At 42.8% G+C, this 18136-nt stretch overlaps 1 protein-coding gene across 1 annotated transcript in view; it reads left to right on the top strand.

Annotated features, from left to right (window-relative positions):
* The first annotated feature begins 374 nt into the window (after nt 1–374).
* The window catches only part of Brms1l (BRMS1 like transcriptional repressor), a 42202-nt gene continuing 24440 nt past the window's right edge, over nt 375–18136 (top strand). Inside the window, exons 1-4 of the mRNA XM_048415643.3 lie at nt 375–652; nt 5164–5254; nt 10524–10651; nt 12798–12877. Of these exons, the coding sequence (XP_048271600.1) occupies nt 511–652; nt 5164–5254; nt 10524–10651; nt 12798–12877 (441 nt within the window). The 5' untranslated portion in view covers nt 375–510. The remainder of the gene's footprint in view (nt 653–5163; nt 5255–10523; nt 10652–12797; nt 12878–18136) is intronic.

The raw sequence follows: 18136 nt of genomic DNA, 5'->3' as shown, positions 1-18136 counted from the left end.
CGTTTTCACATTTCTCATAGCTAGGGAGATCAGATAACCACTTGGCGGGAAAAGGATAACTACTGACCAAATCAGCACAATCTGTTTCTGTTTAGTTTATAAACTGCGTTCCAGTATGTCAGCTTTCCTGCCTTGTGGGACTTGAAGTCCGAAGTTAGAAGCGTTTCAGCTAGCTGGACCTTAGAAACCCACAGCCCCTGAAGCTCTGAGGCCTAAGGACTACAATTCCCGAAATACATCAGAAGGCCGCGCCGTAATCACGGGCAACCAATCGTATTCCTACAAGGCCAACCCCCGCCCCCCAACCCCAGGACTGCCTTGGCCAATGGCAGAGCTCGGAGCGCACAGCCTGCGGGTTAGGTTGTGAGGCCCGGGCCGGGGGTGGGGAGGAGTCGAGGGTTTCGGAGCGAGCTCGGCGGCCGGTGATTCGGGGCGTTCGGCGCGCCCTTCACCGAAGCGGCAGTGGCCGGGCTGGGAGCAGGGAGTGGGAAGCGACGGCGCGGTTGGAAAATGCCGGTCCATTCCCGAGGGGATAAGAAGGAGACGAATCATCACGATGAGATGGAGGTGGACTACGCGGAGAACGAGGGGAGCAGCTCCGAAGACGAGGACACTGAGAGCTCGTCGGTCTCCGAGGATGGGGACAGCTCAGGTGCGCGACCCAGCCGGGCAGGGATGCCGGGTCCCCGCGACCGGCGCGCGACAGGCCGCGGTGCTCACGCCGGGCGGCGCGTCCTGCTGCGAGCGCGGGGCGGGGAGACGGGGAAGGGGCGGGGACTGGCTCGGCCTCTGGCACCCGGGAGCTGCGGGGCGCCGCCAGCTCGGGCTCCCGGGCGGCGGGGCGGGCGCTGACTTGACGACCCGAGACGGCTTTGGCCAAGGGTGGGGCCTGCCCTAGGATCGCCTGGCAGTGCCCTGGGGCTACCGATCCCTGAGTGGAATGCCCCGCTGGCTGGTCTGGAAGACCGCGGAGAAGTCCCTACTTAGTCACACCCTTGTCGGCGTGTGTCGGGGCTGTGGATAGATTTGACTCGGTCCTTGGCGGGCTTGGAACTCATTAGCATTTGCTTGTAGGTCGTCCTGTCTAGTGCTGTCATCAGTGCTCTGGAGGGAACTAACTTGGGAACTCTCCGGCTCATAGTAGGTCCCTCCTAAAGTTTCCAAGACCCAGAAGGGACCAGCCTGAGGGATGATTTCGAATCTTTATGGGTTTATAATCTGGACGATGTGAGCAGTGTCGACGTTCCTAGTCTTCTAGCGTTCATAGTTTTGTTAACTTTAGACAGTTTCTGATTTTATTTTATTTTTTTTAATGGGGGAGGTAGAGTAACACTACAAATACATTTTGTAAATCTTTAATAATTGATGATAACTAATAGAAAATAATTTAATAATTCAAAAACGAGTAATAATAATAGTAAATAATTTAATAATTCAAAAACGAGTAGTAGTGATTTTCTGGCGCATTCTCTGACGGAGAATGGCTTCATTGCCTAAACCTGTTTTTGACCGTGTTTATGAGGGAAGCATTGATGACAGGTTAATGACAGCGTGTTATCACTCCGCACCTTTTTTCAGGCTTCACTGTCAGACTACGCTCCTCCACGGGAAGAGTGTAATGGCAAAAATCAGCCATCCAAAAGTAAATAATTGTGAGGAAGACTTTTTACTTAATATTGGGCACTACTCAGCCTGAGGTATAAATATCTAGTTATCTTTTCTCAGATAAAGAACGGCGTTTTCCTTACTCAACAGAACAGTTGAACATACAAACTCATGGCACTCGCGACAGCATGCACAAGACCTAAGCCCAATATGAAGGGATGAAGGTGGCCATGAGGTTCTACCACTCTCTCATGAGCTATTAGCATTTGGGAGAGAGAATGAGAGAGAGGGAGGGGGGGACAGTTTTCTTTAATAGATGAGTCCTGGTAGGTTAGCCACATGCCAGGGCAGGCTCCAACCCAAGAACGACTGAGTAGAACAAATCGAACTCCATGGTTTTGCAAAGAAGAAGAAGTGGAGGACTTGTGTGAGTAGGGAGATGGGCGAATCTGGAGGAATTGGGGGAGGGGAGTGAATGTGTTCAAAATACATTGTACAAGTCTCAAAGAGTTAATAAAAGTGTCTAAAAATACCGTTGTGAGTTTCCACAAGTTGCCAAATAAACCCTCGAATGTAAATAATGCTGTGGGAATTCAGAGACAGAGGAAATACTCTCTGAACTGAGTGGTCAGCACCCAGAGTTGAGCAAGCCTTGTTTAGAAGCCTTTGGGTTGGGATAGTTAGGTGGAAAGTTCGTATAGGGGAAGGAATGTGAGAAAAGGTGCAAAGGCCAGAGTTCAAGGCTTCTAGGGGAATGAGAAAACCAGTTTGGTTGGGAGACCAAGAAGCTTGAAAAGGCCAGGAACGTTGTAGCTGTGAGAGATTTCAAACAAGGCAAAACTCGGAACTGGGGAATCCAACTTTAGGAGCGAAGGTAAGAGGAACGCTCAGATACAGGAGAGGTGTGGGGAGCAGCAGCCGGATGGGAAGATAAATCCTGGGGTGGAAGATAGAAGATAAAGTGTTTCGAGCCTGTCACGGTTGAGTATGCCGTCTGCTTAGGTAAGAATGTCTGTACTGACAGGCGGAAATCTAACGTTGGAACCTGCCTGAGATGAGAAGGATTCTGAGATCCTCTGCCTAGCTAGGGACATAGGGGAGACTTCAAAATTAGCCGGTTATTTAGCATAAAGTAGGGATTATTATACTCTGAATACAGTTCTTGGATCTGTAAAACAGTTTTTGTTTAGTCCTTTTTTTTTTCCTTTTCCTGGTGGGGTATAGAGGACAGGGTTGTGCTGTGTAGCCCAGGAGCATTTTTATATTCGAGTGTTCTTGTTTGTTTGTTTTTAAAAAGGTTTCATTTGTTCTGAGCGGTGGTGGTGCACGCCTTTAATCCCAGCACTTGGGAGGCAGGGGCAGGTGGAATTCGAGGCCAGCCTGGTCTACAAGAGCTAGTTCCAGGACAGGCTCCAAAAGCTACAGAGAAACCCTGTCTCAAAAAACAAAAAACAAAAAAAAAAAAAGAAAGAAAGAAAGAAAAAGAAGATTTTATTTGTCCGCTAAAGAATAGTATGTGCTCAGATTCCCCGGTCCGTGTTCTTCTTAGGCTTTAATGGGAACCATGTTCCCATTAAATGTATTATAATTCTTTCCTTTTAATATTTGCATTGTCAGTCAAGGTAAATTATTTAGATGCACTTTGCCTTTTCGCTTTTTCTGGGATCATTTTTCGTCTACTGTGCTTTGCATTTTACTTGTCAAGAGTTTTTCTGTTAGACTTCGGTGCTGAGCAGGTCCTGTGGACACAGAAACTTCCTACAGAATCTAGAAGATAGGACATTTTGAGGGAGCAAATGTTGTGTGTGTGATCATGTGTCTCTGTTATGTCCCTTCTGCTCCCTGTCAGACCTCGAGACTTGAGCATTTTGGGCCCTTGCTCTTATGTGGGATTAGCTCTCCAGTTGAGGGACGGGTTTTAAAGCCCTGCAGAGCAAGCTCCGAAGAGGCAGAAATATTTCCGTGTTGGAAAATTATCATCATATACTTCCTTGCTATATGAAAATAACTATACATTCTGTGGTTCTCATAGTTTGACCCTTTATTTGATGAAGATCAACATGCAGATTAGTTTCTGCCTCAGTTATTTTGATGTGTTGCGTATATGTGATATAAAAATAGAAGATGTGGTAATTAATAGTCGCTGTCTTTAGACGCTAGCTTTTCTTTTTCCTCATTTGCTCTTTTTCATTGACTGACAATACCTGGAGAGAGGGGACGGTGAGGGTGAGTGGCAGTCTAAGATTCCTTAACTAAAGGTAATGAGATTAGTTTGCTTTTGTTGGTGTAGACAAGGTTTCACTGTGCAGCCTTGGCTGGAATTCTCTGTGGAGACCAATCTGGCCTTGAACTCAGATCTGCCTGCCACTGCCTCTTAAGTGCTGGAATTAAAGGTGTGAGCCACTGTGCTGCCTAGCAATTAGTGGCTTTTTTAAAATGTGATGAGATAATCAGCCATGTGACTTCTCTACATCCATCCTCATTATTTTTTAAGACTTAAAAAAAATGTAAGTCATGTGTGTATGTGTGTGTGGCATGTTTAGAGGTCAGAAGAGGCCATCTGGTCCCCTGGAACTGGAGTGACAGGCGGTTGTGAGCCATGACATGGATATTGGAGACTGAGTTTGGGACTCCTGTAAGAGCAGTACTCACTCTCAACCTCTGCAGCATCTTTCCAGTTCTGGTTTTTCTTTCTTTGATTTTTTTTTTTCCCCCTTCAGCCCAGGCTGGCTTTGAATGCTCATCGTTTCCGGCCTCCTTCTCCAGTGCTGGCCTTGCAGCCATGCGCTGCCACAGCTGACACGCTGCAGTTGTGAGGAACGAATGCCAGATGTGTTATTTGAATAATGACATTTTACGAGCATAGGTATTTTTGGTGCTAAGTTCTCAAGAATTAGTGTAAAACCAAAGGTGGGTTAGTTAGCTTCGTTGACATAGCTCTTAAAGTCCTTTAAGAAGACTGAAAAATGGATAAACACTAGAAGCTCTAGAGACTGCTGGGGTTTTAATCTGTCATTAAATTAATTCTATAGCGGTAATTATTTTGGAAAAAATTGTTTATTTTCCTTTAAGGTTTAATATAGACCTTGGATGTCCAATTTCATATTATAACATTTTTTAAAATATGTATTTATTATGTATACAGTCTTCTGTCTGCATGTATGCCTGCAGGCCAGAAGAGGGTGCCAGATCTCATTACAGGTGGTGGTAAGTAACCATGTGGTTGCTGGGAATTGAACTCAGGACCTCTGGAAGAGCAGTCAGTGCTCTTAACTGCTGAGCCATCTCTCCAGCCCCCTACAACATTTTTTTTTTTTCCTATTTGGACTAACCAGATATATTTGAAACAGTTTTATCTTTTTTGTTTTTTTGATATATGGTCTCATGTAACCCAGGCTGGCCTCCAACTTGCAGTGTGGCGTATAGTTTTAGGTAGCCTTAAACTCCTAACCCTCTTGCCTGTACCTCCCAAATGCTGGGATCCAGGTCTGTGTGTGCCTCCAGGCCTGCCTTGACGTTTTATCTTTGATATTTTTCGTTTTGTTTTTTTATTAACAGAGATGGATGATGAAGATTGTGAAAGGAGAAGGATGGAATGTTTAGATGAAATGTCCAATCTTGAGAAACAGTTTACGGATCTCAAAGATCAGTAAGTATCGACTTCAGAAGGTCTTTGTTGCTGCGTCTCAGTAGTATCATTTTTACCAGCACAAGGGCCGTTACATGGCCTCCACTGTGTTCCCTTTTGTGTTTTATGGGAACAGACTGATCTGATCCGAAGGAGGCTTCAGTTATTGTTAACGCGTTGGAGACCTCATTAACTAAACAGAGTTTTGAGGCAAGTAAGTGCTTGGGGGGGGGGGGAGATAGATTAGATGCCTGGCATGTGGGTGTTGGTGATTCAAGTGTTTGTATTGTTGCACACTTGGTGCTAATCTGCATTTTTCATTCCTTTGTTAAATAATTGGCTGAAGATTTTTCCCTCTGGTGCTGGAGATGAAACCATGTACGTGATAAGCAATGCTCTGCCGCTAAGCTATGGCTCTACATCCCTCTTTTTACTTTTTCCTTTGAGGCAGGGTCTGGCAAAGTTGCCCAGGCTGGCTTTGAACTCGCTTTATAACTCAGGTAGGCCTTGAGCTTATGATCCTTCTAACCAAGCCTCCAGTATAGCTAGGTTTACAGCTCTTTGCCACCAGGCTGAGATACCATTTTTAAAATTTGAGAATAAAGTAGAGTATTGTCCTCCAGTTTTCTATTTGGTAATTTGATTTTATATCTTAACGTTGAATAGTGTGTATATTACCTATTTCACATGTGTGTTACTTAATTTACTTGTAACAACTCTGTAAGGCTAGAAGGTAGTCTTCCATTTTAATAATGAAGAAACTGATGCTCAGAGACGTTTATTTGTTCCCACAGTTTATCAAAAAGTATAAATAAAGCCAGGGCTTTTACCTCTAGTGTTACAAGTGTGTTCCCCTAAAGGCTCCATCTTTGGAGGAATTGTTATAGAATGAAAGAGCATAGGCTCTGATGAATCAGATTTGAATGCATCTCTCTCTCTCTCTCTCTGTGTGTGTGTATGTGTGTGTGTGGTGTGTGTGTATTTCTCATGTGTGTATGTCTGCATCACATGCACACGGATGCCAGAGGAGGGCATTGGGAGGAATTACAGATGATTGTGAGCTGCCGTTTGTGTGATGGGGAGTCATCCTCCCATCTCTGGAACAGCTGCTCTTAATTACTCAGCTATCTCACCAGCTTCTAAATTAGGCTTTTTTTTTTTTTTTTTTTTGAGACAGGGTTTCTCTGTAGCTTTGGAGCCTGTCCTGAAACTAGCTCTTGTAGCCCAGGCTGGCCTCGAACTCACAAAGATCCGCCTGTCTCTGCCTCCTTAGTGCTGGGATTAAAGGCGTGTGCCACCTCCGCCTGGCTAGTAAAGGTTGCTGGGGACAAGTTCAATGCTAGGGAACTTGCCGAGCACAGGAGGTTAGAAAGCCCTGTTTGGTGCCCAGCAACAGAAGTTAATATGTAAATAAATATGTCAGTCCATACATAAAAACAATGCTGTTAGTGATCTCACAATCCACTGTAAAGCTATTAAGGAGTGTCTTCGTCAGTGTTCTGTTGTTCTGAAGAGACACCATGAGCACAGTGACTCCTATGACAGAAAGCATATAATTGGGGCTGGCGTACAGTTTCAGTTAGTCCGTTATCATCACGGCGGGAACATGGTGGCAGGCTGACAGACATGGTACTTAAGAAGTAGTTGAGTTCTACATCTGGATCCACAAGCAGCAGGAAGATAGCGTAACTACTGGACCTGACTTGGGATTTTGAAACCTCAAAGCCGACCCCCAGTGAGGATTCCTCCAGCAAGGCCACACTCCTAATCCTACTTAAGTAGGCCACTCCCTCATGACTAAGCCTTACAGTATATCAGCCCAAGGGACCATTCTTATTCAGACCACCACAAGGAACTATCTATAAAATTTTTTGCCATTTGCTTGGCATATGTTAGGTGTCTAAGAGATACCAACTTTTCTCCCCACTTGACTTCTTTTTTGCTTTTAGTCCTGGTTGAATCCAGGGCCTCGCATATGCTAGGTAAGCACTCTGGACTTGCAGATGGTTATAAGCCACCATGTGGCTGATGGGAATTGAATCCAGGTCCTCTGGGAAACCAAGAAGGGCTCTAAACCATTGAGCCATCTCACCATTCTGAAGAAAGAACCTTAATCAAGAAATGCCTCCATAGGATTGGGCTATGGCAAATCTGTAAGGCATTTTCTTAATTGGTGATTCATGTGGGAGGGCCCATCCCATCCCATTGTAGGTAGGTAGTGTCAGGGTTGGTGGTCCTATTATGTATAAGAGAGCAGACTGAGTAGGTCTTGGGAAGTAAGCCAGTAAGCAACGCTCTTCCATGCTCTCTGCATTGGTTCTTGCCTCCAGGTTGATACCTTGAGTTCCTTCCATGATTTCCCTGGATGACGGACTATAAGCTGTAATATGAAATAAACCCTTTCCTTCCCAAGTTGCTTGTGGTCATGGTGTTTATCACAGCAGTAGAAGCCCTAACTAAGACATTGGAGACTGGATCTTGCTGTCTTGTCTAGCCTGGCCTCAAAGTTGGCATTCTACTGCCTCCATTTCCTGAGTTCTGGGATTGCAAGTGTCTACATCATGCTCAGTGCAGAGTGGTGGGAGTGGTGAGGTGGGGGGGGGGTGCTTGAGAGGACATAGAGTAGATTTAGTAGAATTATCAGGTTAGAGTGAGACAATGTGTTTACCTGTTTATGCCATTTCTTCTCTTAACTTTCATTGGTATTAGAGAGGAATGTGAGTATTATTTCCTGTAAGTTTAACATTAAAAATCAAAAAGTATATTATTTTGGCTTTGATACACATGATATATGTATATATATATTTGTGTATATGTATATATATGTACGTGTATATGTATATAATTTTCTTATTACTTTTTTGTTCTTTTGAGGAAAATTTTCTCTATGTAGCCCTGGCTGTCCTGTAATTTGCTCTGTAGACCAGGTTGGCCTCTAACTCATAGAGACCTGCCTGCTTCTACCTTTTGAGTTCTGGATTAAAGGTGTGCGCCACTATCACCTGGCAGTATAATGTTTTATTGTATAGGTTTATATTATTGTAGCGTGTTTGCTGTCATGCCTGTAATTTCAACACTTGAGAGGTAGAGATAGGTGGTTTGGCATTCCAGGTAAACCTAGACCACATAGCAAGACCCTTTAAAAAAAGATTCCATGCCAGGCGGTGGTGGCGCACACCTTTAATCCCAGCACTCAGAGGGCAGAGACAGGTGCATCTCTGTGAGTTCGAGGCCAGCCTGGTCTACAAGAGCTAGTTCCAGGACAGGCTCCAAAGCTACAGAGAAACCCTGTCTTGAATAAAATTAGTTTAAGTCCGTTTGGGCAACATAGAGAGTTTAGCATCATTCTGACAGAGAGGAGACAAATGTATGTGTGTTTAAAGAATTATTTCAAATGATGTGTATGCTTGAGCAGGGGTGTGTTTGGGGATGAACACGCACACATGAGTGTGCAGATGCTCGTGGAGGTCAGAAGTTGGATTCCCTGCAGGTGGTTGTGAGGCACTTGCCTACTGAGAACCAAACACTCACTCCTAACCACTGGAATGTTTCTCCAGCCCCAAATTTGGGCTTTTGTATTTTAGCAGAAGTAACCCATGAATGAAGAATTCTCATGCAGTTGATTAAAGTTTTCCTGTTAATCTAGTGAGGTGTCTTGTAGACTCCTCAAAGGAAGACTGCTTCAAGTTCTCGTATGTGGAACAGCTTTGCAAGTAGTCATGGAATCCAATCTTGTTCACCTTAGGCCACGTTACTTTGCTGGTTCACTGTGACCACCAACTAGTTTCCCTTCGAAGCTTCATTCTTCTCTGGTTGTATTGGGAATAGATCCATGGCATAGGAATGTTCTTCCTTGAGGAATTGATTTGTAGAACAGTGTATCAGAAAAACATTTAAAAAAATTTTAAATTGGGTTTTAAGTCTTTACTTTTTCATCTTGCTCCAAATGTCTTGCCTACTTTTAGCCTACCATGCTGTGTGTCTCTGTAGGGTGTCTTAAAGCTTTAGAAGAGATAGGGAATGATACAATCGTGCTGCTCCTCCTCCTGTTCTAGCACCCTAGGGCGCTGTAGCGCTCTGCATAAAGCAGCCAGCCCAGCCGCTGCAGTCACCTGCATATGTACCTGGTGCCCGCAGGGGTCAGAAGAGGACATTAGATCACCTGGCCCTGGAGTTAGGGATGACTGTGAGCCAGCACAGGGTGCTGGGACTTGAACTACCTCTAGTTCCCTCATTCATTTTACTACTTGACAATGAGCAAATAATTGAACATTTGCTCTGTAATAAATGGTAATAGTTACTGTTGTGAAGGGCTTGCATTTTTTGAATTTTAGCTTGAATTCCAAGCTTATAGAATATATATTGATTTTGAGGAATCTGCTGTTTGGAAAGGTTAGATGAGCTGGTCATGATGGCAGATGTAATTCCAGTGCTAGGAGGTTGAGGCAGGAAGATGGAAAGTTCTGGGCTGGCCTGGGATACACAATGAGACCTTGTCTTTAAAAAGTTATATAACAGGCTGGGTGGTGGTGGCACAGGCCTTTAATTCCAGCACTAACTAGAAGCCATGCGTAGTCACTTTCACCTGTAATCTTGGCCCTCAGGAGGTTGGGACAAGACCTTCTAGTTGGAGACTAGCCTGGGCTACACAGTGAATGTTAGACTAGCTTGAGTGTTTTTAGTGAGACCTGTCTCACATTACCAGAAACAACAAACAGAAATTAAGCTGGTGACTGTGGCACTGTGGGGAACAGCCAGGGATTTATGTACTTTGACAGTAACGTCATCTATACCGAAACTGTTAAAAATGGTTTCCTTATTTCTTTTAAGCTTAGTGTTTAAAATAACTTTTTCTTTTAGAATTGATTTATTGTTGTTCAATTAAAACAAAAATTGGGAGTCCCCAAATAGTCATTTCAAGTTATTTTCCACTTTTATTTTCTGAGATATTCTTGCTGTGTTGTGCTATCCAGCCCATTTTCTTTCCTCACTCCCTCCCCCAGTTATGTTAGACAATAAGACAAAGGACACTGAGCCTGAATTTTAATTGTAGCGTTTTGTGACTCAAGAGCTATACTAATTTTAAAAAACCTTGGACTTGTATCCAATTTAGTATTACGATGTATATAAAGTCAAATAATGTGAGTTTTCTGATTGCAGTCAAGACAGAAATACATTTGATAGGTTATTGGAACATGAGTACTATTAGTAAACAGTAATGCATGGGGGGGTGGCAAGTTGCTCCTTGTTGGGAACTTTTAATTAATGTCTTAATTTTTGCTTTATTAAGACTTTATAAAGAGCGGTTGAGTCAGGTGGATGCGAAACTTCAAGAAGTCATAGCTGGAAAAGCCCCAGAGTATTTGGAACCACTGGCTACTTTGCAAGAAAATATGCAGATTCGCACAAAGGTGGCAGGTAGGACAGTGGCACTTTGATTTTGTGGCATTGTTTGGGTGAATATGTTGCAGATGGTGTAGGTCCAGGTACCTGCCACCCTCCTTGACAGAACGGACAGCTGATTATGTCCCTACGTCACTCGTGGCTTGGCATTGAGTATACACATCTAGAGTTACTGTCTTGTCACGTCTGCATGTGAGCCTGTGCGTGGCCTTGCTGCCTATTTTAAAAGAATAGCATCTGCCCGATTGGAGCATTTTGTGCATATGGTGTAGTGTGTACTCCAGCCTCACACGTGTTTGCTGTTGATGGGATTACAAATGTATGTCTACATTTATAGTTCATTCCAAAGGTGCTTATAGCCAGTGTGTGCTCCTGCCCTTAAGAGGCTGAGGCAGGAGAATTTGTGTCAGTCCCAGGCCAGACTGAGCCACGTAGTCAGGTTCAGGGCAGTCTGACAAACCCAGCCAAGAAAATGTGTGTGCTCACTGTCAGTCAGCCAGGGTATCAAAGCCTCTTCTCTTGGCGGTGGTGGCACACACTCAGGAGACAGAGACAGGTGGATCTCTGTGAGTTCGAGGCCAGCCTGGTCTACCAGAGCTAGTTCCAGGACAGCTAGCCAGGAAAGTCTCCTCTCTGCTGCTGTGGGGAATTTCACAGCAACAAAAGACCTCCCCAGTTGCTCAGTGCTGTTAACAAGGTACAGCTAATACCTGGCATTAGAAACCATGTTACCTCTAATCAGTGATGCTATTACTGACACAGTGTAGTTCAGTGGTAGAAATCTAAGTACTCTTGTTTGGTTTTAAATCTGTATAAGTGATGTATTTTAAGTGTGTTGCCTCAGGACCCTCTGGATATCGCCCTGACTCAGCCTCCTGAGAAATTGAATTTTCTTTTCAAATATAGCAATATTTTAAAAAAACGTTAGAGTGATATGTTGTAGAACAGGGAATTAGCTTTCAGTTGGAGAACTGACAAGATTGTTTTTCAACCCAGTATATTGGTGTGGTTAAACTCTAGTGTTTGTAACTGGAACTCAACCACAGAATCGTGTCCTAGTTTTCATGAGTTAGGTATATATCCATTTAAGATCAATTATGATTTTTTCATAGTTGAACTAAAAACTAAACTTTAAAGATACTGATTGATTGTCTTTTAGGACATGAATTGATCCTTAGTATACCTGTTATAAATATCTAACACATTGTTGGTACAGTCTTTTGTACTAGTTGCACATTAAACCAATTTTTATCCTTAAATATTTAATAGTCACTATATTATATTATAATTAGCCTACATCTTTGGATTAATTTATCTTCAAATGTAAAAAAAGGTTTCTGATTTTCCTTTTTAGTCTTTCAAAGAAAAACATTGTTTGAATTAGTCACTTTGTTCCTATGTGTCCACCCTGTGTGTCACTTTGATTTTGTGACATTGTTTGGGTGAACGTGTTGCAGATGGCATAGGTCCAGGTACCTGCCACCCTCCTTGACAGAACGGACATCTGACTATGTCCCTAGGTCACTTGTTGCTCGGCATTGAGTATACACACCTAGAGTTACTGTCTTTGCCACGTCTTTATGTGTGCGTGTGCGTGGCCTTGCTGCCTGTTTTATAATGTTACTTGTTCCCTGTGAGAGTAGCGCTCTCAGCACGATCTGCCTTGTTCTGCCAATTTGCACAGCCTGTCTTCCCTCAGAGCTCTGACTCTGAAGAGCCTGGTGTGGGTACAGTGCTTTGACAGAGTAAAGTATCCGTTTCTTGCTTTGATTATGTATGCCCAATGAAACCAGAGTTTATTGTCTGTCTCTCTTCTGTTAGAAGAAATCTGAGGAGTGTTTTTTTTTTTTATCAGAAAAGGATTGTACTTTTTATTTTGATGATTCTCTAGCAAACATTTAGGACTGTTCTTGAAAGTATGAGGCAAAACAAAAAGTAATTGTATGACTTCTTCCTAGCTTATAAATTCTTATTTTCTCCTCTTCTTTGATATGTGTTTTGATTATTTTTTTTCATTTTTTTTTTTTTTTTTGGTTTTTAAGGGTAAGGTTAGAATTGCTTGTGACTTTCTTACTGACTCATACTATGGTGGAGACAGCATATAGGAAAATACCGAAGTCTTTGTCGCCTACATAATCAGAACCACTGTGCTTGGTTGCAGGCATCTACAGAGAGCTCTGCCTAGAGTCTGTGAAGAACAAGTACGAATGTGAAGTCCAGGCTTCTCGCCAGCACTGCGAGGTACCGTCGTCCTGTCTAGCTCTGAGTCCTTTCTGCATAGAGTGCCTTAAAAAGTAAACAAAATGAGGGAAGCAAAACTCAGGGGTGCTTTAGCTCATCACTTGGTGAGCTTTAGAAAGTGCAGTCTCCTGGAAGCTGGACTGGAGACAGGGCTCAAAGGAACACAAGAAAGACTCGTGATAATTTTGGAAATTTTTCAACTGTTACTTTAAAAAAATATTTACATTATGGTACTGGGAACCTCCTTGAGCCCTGTACATAATCTGCAGCAGGCGAGTGCTGCGCTGCCGAGCTGCCCACAGCCTGCGACCATTGCTGCAGAGAGCTGGGTAGTGGTTATGCCGTCAGACAACTGAAATTATAGTATAATTAGCACAATATAGAACTTTATGCCAGAAATGAATATGGCATAATCCAGCTAGGACATTGGGCTATAGAATTAAGTTTGGACGGTCGGACTGGTTTCCACATTTTAGGGCAGTATTTTCTATGTGAAGAAATATAGGTGTGTTTTTTTTATGCTATATTTATATTGAATAGTGTTTAAAGACATCATGGTCATTTCGCAAATAACTTTTCTTTAGACTTAGATATCTTAAAAAACTGAGACAAGGATAAATAGGGGACACATTCTAGAATGACTCCTACTTTTAATTAAAAAATATTCTATTATTTTATGTGTATGTGTTTTGCCTGAATGTATGTCTGTGCACCTGTGTGTGCCTGGTATCTTGATCTGGAAAGAGGGCATTGGAGCCCTTGGAACTAGAGTTATAGATGATTGTAAGCCACCAGTGGGTGCTGGGGATCTAACCTGGGACTTTTGCAAGACCAGCAAGTGCTCTTAATCACTGAACCATCTCTCCAGCCTCTAACCCTCCTTATTTTAATGTGCTATTCTGAATATGTATAAAAGCAGTGGATCCTATTGCTGTGTGTGTGTGTGTGTGTGTGTGCTGTGCGTGTGACAAGATCTCCATATGTAGCCATACCTAGACTGTAACTTGATATGTAGACCTACTGGCCTTGAGCTCCCAGAGCATCTGTCTCCTGAGTTCTAGGATTAAAGGTGCCGACCTTTAATGCATCACACTCAGGCTGCTGTTGCTTTCCCCCTCTTATTGAGGCAGAAGCTTACTATGTAGTACAGGTTGCCCTTGACCTTTTCATACTCCTGCTTCTGCTTAAAGATCATGATAACAGGTGTGCCACTATGCCAGGGACATTGGTAATATTTTGTTCAGTTGTTTCATTCCTTTGTTTATAGGTAAAATTTATTTTTCAAATTTCAGTACTTTTTTTTGATTTCAGGATGTATAAGATGAGCTAGGAATAGTTGATATTTTCTGTGCTGTAGAAATATGAATTTAAGACTTTGGCTGTAGTTCTGCATGTGCTAAGTGTGTTTGTGATTTAAAGAATTTTTTGTTTATTTTTATTTTATTTGTGTGGGTGTTTTGCTTGCTATGCACAAAGTGTGTGCAGTGCCCAAGGAGGCCAGAAGAGAGCATTGGATTCTCTTGAACTGGAGTTATAGACAGTTAGCCTGCATGTTGGTGCTGGGTACGCTGTGGAGTACTTCTTTGGGCTTTCCTTGACTTCATGATCTGTTCTTTATTTTTTGTGATGCTACAGATTTAATCAAGGGCTTTGCTTGCTAATATTTATGAGCAAGGTTTTGTAAATTTGGAATATCGCTGATGTTATATTTTTATTGAATTCTGATGAGGAGTGCACAATTTTGCTATGTCCCATTACTGGTGATGTTACATGAATCACTTGATTGGAATTGCAGCTTTCTCTAAGTAAACTTTAAAACTGTGCAAAGAACTTGTTTCTCTTAACAACTTTCCATTTATTTGTTTGTTTGTGTTAATATGAAGTCATTGCTTCTCTATTTTTGTTTGTTTTGCCTACTACTTCCTGATGGAAATATGTTAAAATTTCTTTATTTGTGTCTTAGTTAGAATTTTATTGTTATATGGAAACATTTAAGGATGGCTTACAGTTCAGAGGTTTAGTCCATTGTCATTATGATGGGCAACATCACCGGTGGCATGCAGGCAGACATAGTGCTGGAGAAGGTGCTGAGCTCTACATCTACAGGTAGCAGAAGGAGACTGTGTGCTACACTGGGTATAGCTTGAGCATATATGAAACCTCAAAGCCCATCCCTCCAGTGACACACATCCTCCAATAAGGCCACACCTCCTAATCCTTCCTAAACAGTCCCACCAACTGGATACCAAGTATTCACACATGTGAGTCTTTGGGGGCCATTCTTACTCAAACTACAACAGTATCTATTTTAACAAATTTATCATTCTCTGAGTCAGTGTTGTAGAGCTCTTCTCATAGCAACTTCCAAGCGTGCAGTGTGTTCCTGGTACCAGCAGTCACCACTGTTGTGCAGTAGGTCCAGGACCTGGTCCTCTTCTCTAAACCTGCATCTCCTGTTCCCTTCCTACCCCAGTGCCTGGTGGCTCCCAGCCTAGCCTCTCCTGCTATGAGTTATTACTGCACTTTTTCATTTGAGTTCATGTATAAGTAAGATCCTACAGCGTTTGTCTATCTCTTTCTGGATTGTTTTACTTAGAATAAGGTTCATCCATGTCACAAGTAACAGGATTTTGTTCTCTGTCAAAGCTAAATAACATTCCATCATTTTTATATGGATATTTTCTGAGCATCACATTTTCTTTATTCATTCATCTGTGGGTGGTCAGTTAGGTTGATTATTCCATAGCGTGGGCATCGTAAATAATGCCGCAGTGAACGTGGGTGTGCATCTGTCTCTTGGACATATTACGTTATTTTGCTTTTTGGCTTTTGAGGCAGTTCCTTATTCACTGTCCAGCCGGAGATGACCATGAACTCCTGCTTCTCCTGCCTCTGCCTCCTGTGTTGTCATTTCATGTGCTCACCACCGCACTGTGCTAGATGCCGTTGGCTGTTGCCAGTGGATTTTAAAAACTAGTGTTTCCTCCCCTCCCCTCCTGTCCCCTCCCCTCTCACCTCTCCTCCTTCTCCTCCTCCTCCTCTTCCTCCTCCTCCTCCTTCTCCTCTCTCTCTCTCTCTCTCTCTCTCTCTCTCTCTCTCAAAACACACTCTTACACAGCCTTGGCTGGCCTCAAACTCACAGAGATCTTCTTGCCTTTACCTCCCAAGTGCTAGGTGACACAAATGTGTCCTTATGCACAGCTTTTAATGAGATTAAAAATTTTCTAGTATCTCCTTATATTTCTATAAATTTTTACATAGTCACACATATCTTACATTTTTCATACATTTTAATAACTTTAATTTTTATCTTTTCTATCTCTGCAATAATGATTTTGATCTGGAGATCTAACTTGTGTGAATAACAGCTATCCTGGTTTTATTTGTCATGGGGGGTTGGCTATTAAATTTTTTAAGATTTGTTTTATTTTATTTCTTTATTTTTTAAAATATTATTTATTTTTTTATTTTGTATACATTGGTGTTTTACCTGCATGCATGTCTGTCTAAGGGGGTCAGATCATATGGAACTGGAGTTATAGGCAATTTTGAGCTGCCATGTGAATGCTGGGAATTGAACCCTGATCCTCTGGAAGATCAGCCAGTTTCTTTGTGTAGCCCTGGCTGTCCTGGAACTCCTTTGTAGATCAGGCTGGCCTTGAAGTCACGTAGATCTTCCTTCCTCTGCCTCTGAGTGCTGGGATTAAAGATGTGGATCTCCACCGCCTGGCTTGAATTTATTTTTAAGCTTCCCCCCCTCCGCTTTGCATTTTTCTGTATTATTTTCTCAAATAGCATATGCCTTTATATTCAAACTGTATCTGTGTTTTTTATTTTATTTTTTTCTGTATATATGAGTGCCTACATACATGTGTGTGTGCTGTGTGCATGCCAGTGCCCACAGAGGCCAGAAGATGATGTTGGATGCCCTGGAACTGGAGTTACAGGCACTATGAACTGCCTGGTGTGGGTGCTAGAACTGAACTCACATCCTCTGCCAGAGCAGTAATTCCTCTTAACCACTGGGCCACCTCTCCAGCCACTGTGTCTGTGTTTTAACTGGTAATTTTATTTCACATATTTTTATAGTGGTTGTTTAATACCAGTCTATTTTGTATTTTATGTGTATGCCTCTGCTTGTGCCATTGATCCTGGCTCTGTCCTGATTTGTACTTTCTTTCTTTTCTTTTTTTTTTTTTTTAAAGATTTATTTTGCGTATACTTGCGCCCGTGTATGTATGTGCTGGTATGTATGTGCTGCAGTGCTTACATAGGCCAGAAAAGGGCATTCAGATTCCCTGGAAGTGGAGTTAACAGGCATTTGTGAGCAGCCTGAAATGGGTGCTAGGAATTGAGCTCCAGCCTCAGAAAGAGAAGTGAGTGTTCTTAAGTGCCAGGCCATGGACCCTGTGTTTTGTTTTGTTTTGTTTTTTTAAGGGCCCATGCATTCCAGACTCACTTTAAACTTACGGAATTGCTGACAATGACCTGAAACTTGATCCTCTTGCCACTGCCTCGTAAGTGCTGGAACCACAGGTGTGCACAACCATACCTGGCTTGTAGTTTTTCCTGTTTTCTGACCTTTTTGAAAGGGTGTTTTATTGGCATGTCCTAAGATTGTAATCTCTATTTCTTGTGCCTTAGGGATTGTGTATGTATTTTATGTTACCTTTTTAGCATGCACGTGGCTCTGAATGCTAACCCTGAGCGTGCCTCTGTCTGGAGCTGGAGCACATCGAGTTCCTTCTCCCATGTGTCAGCAGAGCCCTTAGGGTCACCTCGCGCTCCTTTATGTGAGACACTGGTCTCCCAGAGTCCGTTCTTTTCAGGCTCATCGTTGTTTGTCCAGCTTCTTACTCTCTGCTTTCAGTCACAGCCTTCCTTTGCAGATTCATGGGCTCCATGAAGAACATTCTAGTTGGCCTGTCACCCAGAGTCTCTTAGCAGAAAATTCTGTTTTCAGTAGAAAAGTCTGTTTTTTTTTGTCCCAAAATAGCATTACTTGAAATACTTCTTTTGTCTTTTTTCTTTTTTTTTTTTTTAATGTACCCCATGCTGGCCCTGAGCTTCCTGCCTTTGCCTATCAAACACTGCAGTTAAGTCATGTGCCACCGTGCCCAGCTCTACTTCTGGGGCACAGGAGAGCACATGGCGCTCTCGTATGGCAGCTATTTTCTGCTAATGTTTGTGTGTTATGACGATGGAGCGCTGGGCAGACTTCTGAGCTGCACCCCAGCGCAGCTTCTCTAACGTTTTTTA

Source organism: Myodes glareolus, chromosome 11 (assembly GCF_982192425.1).
Source record: "Myodes glareolus chromosome 11, mMyoGla1.1, whole genome shotgun sequence".
NCBI lineage: Eukaryota > Metazoa > Chordata > Mammalia > Rodentia > Cricetidae > Myodes > Myodes glareolus.
This window is presented reverse-complemented; position numbering and strand designations above follow the sequence as displayed.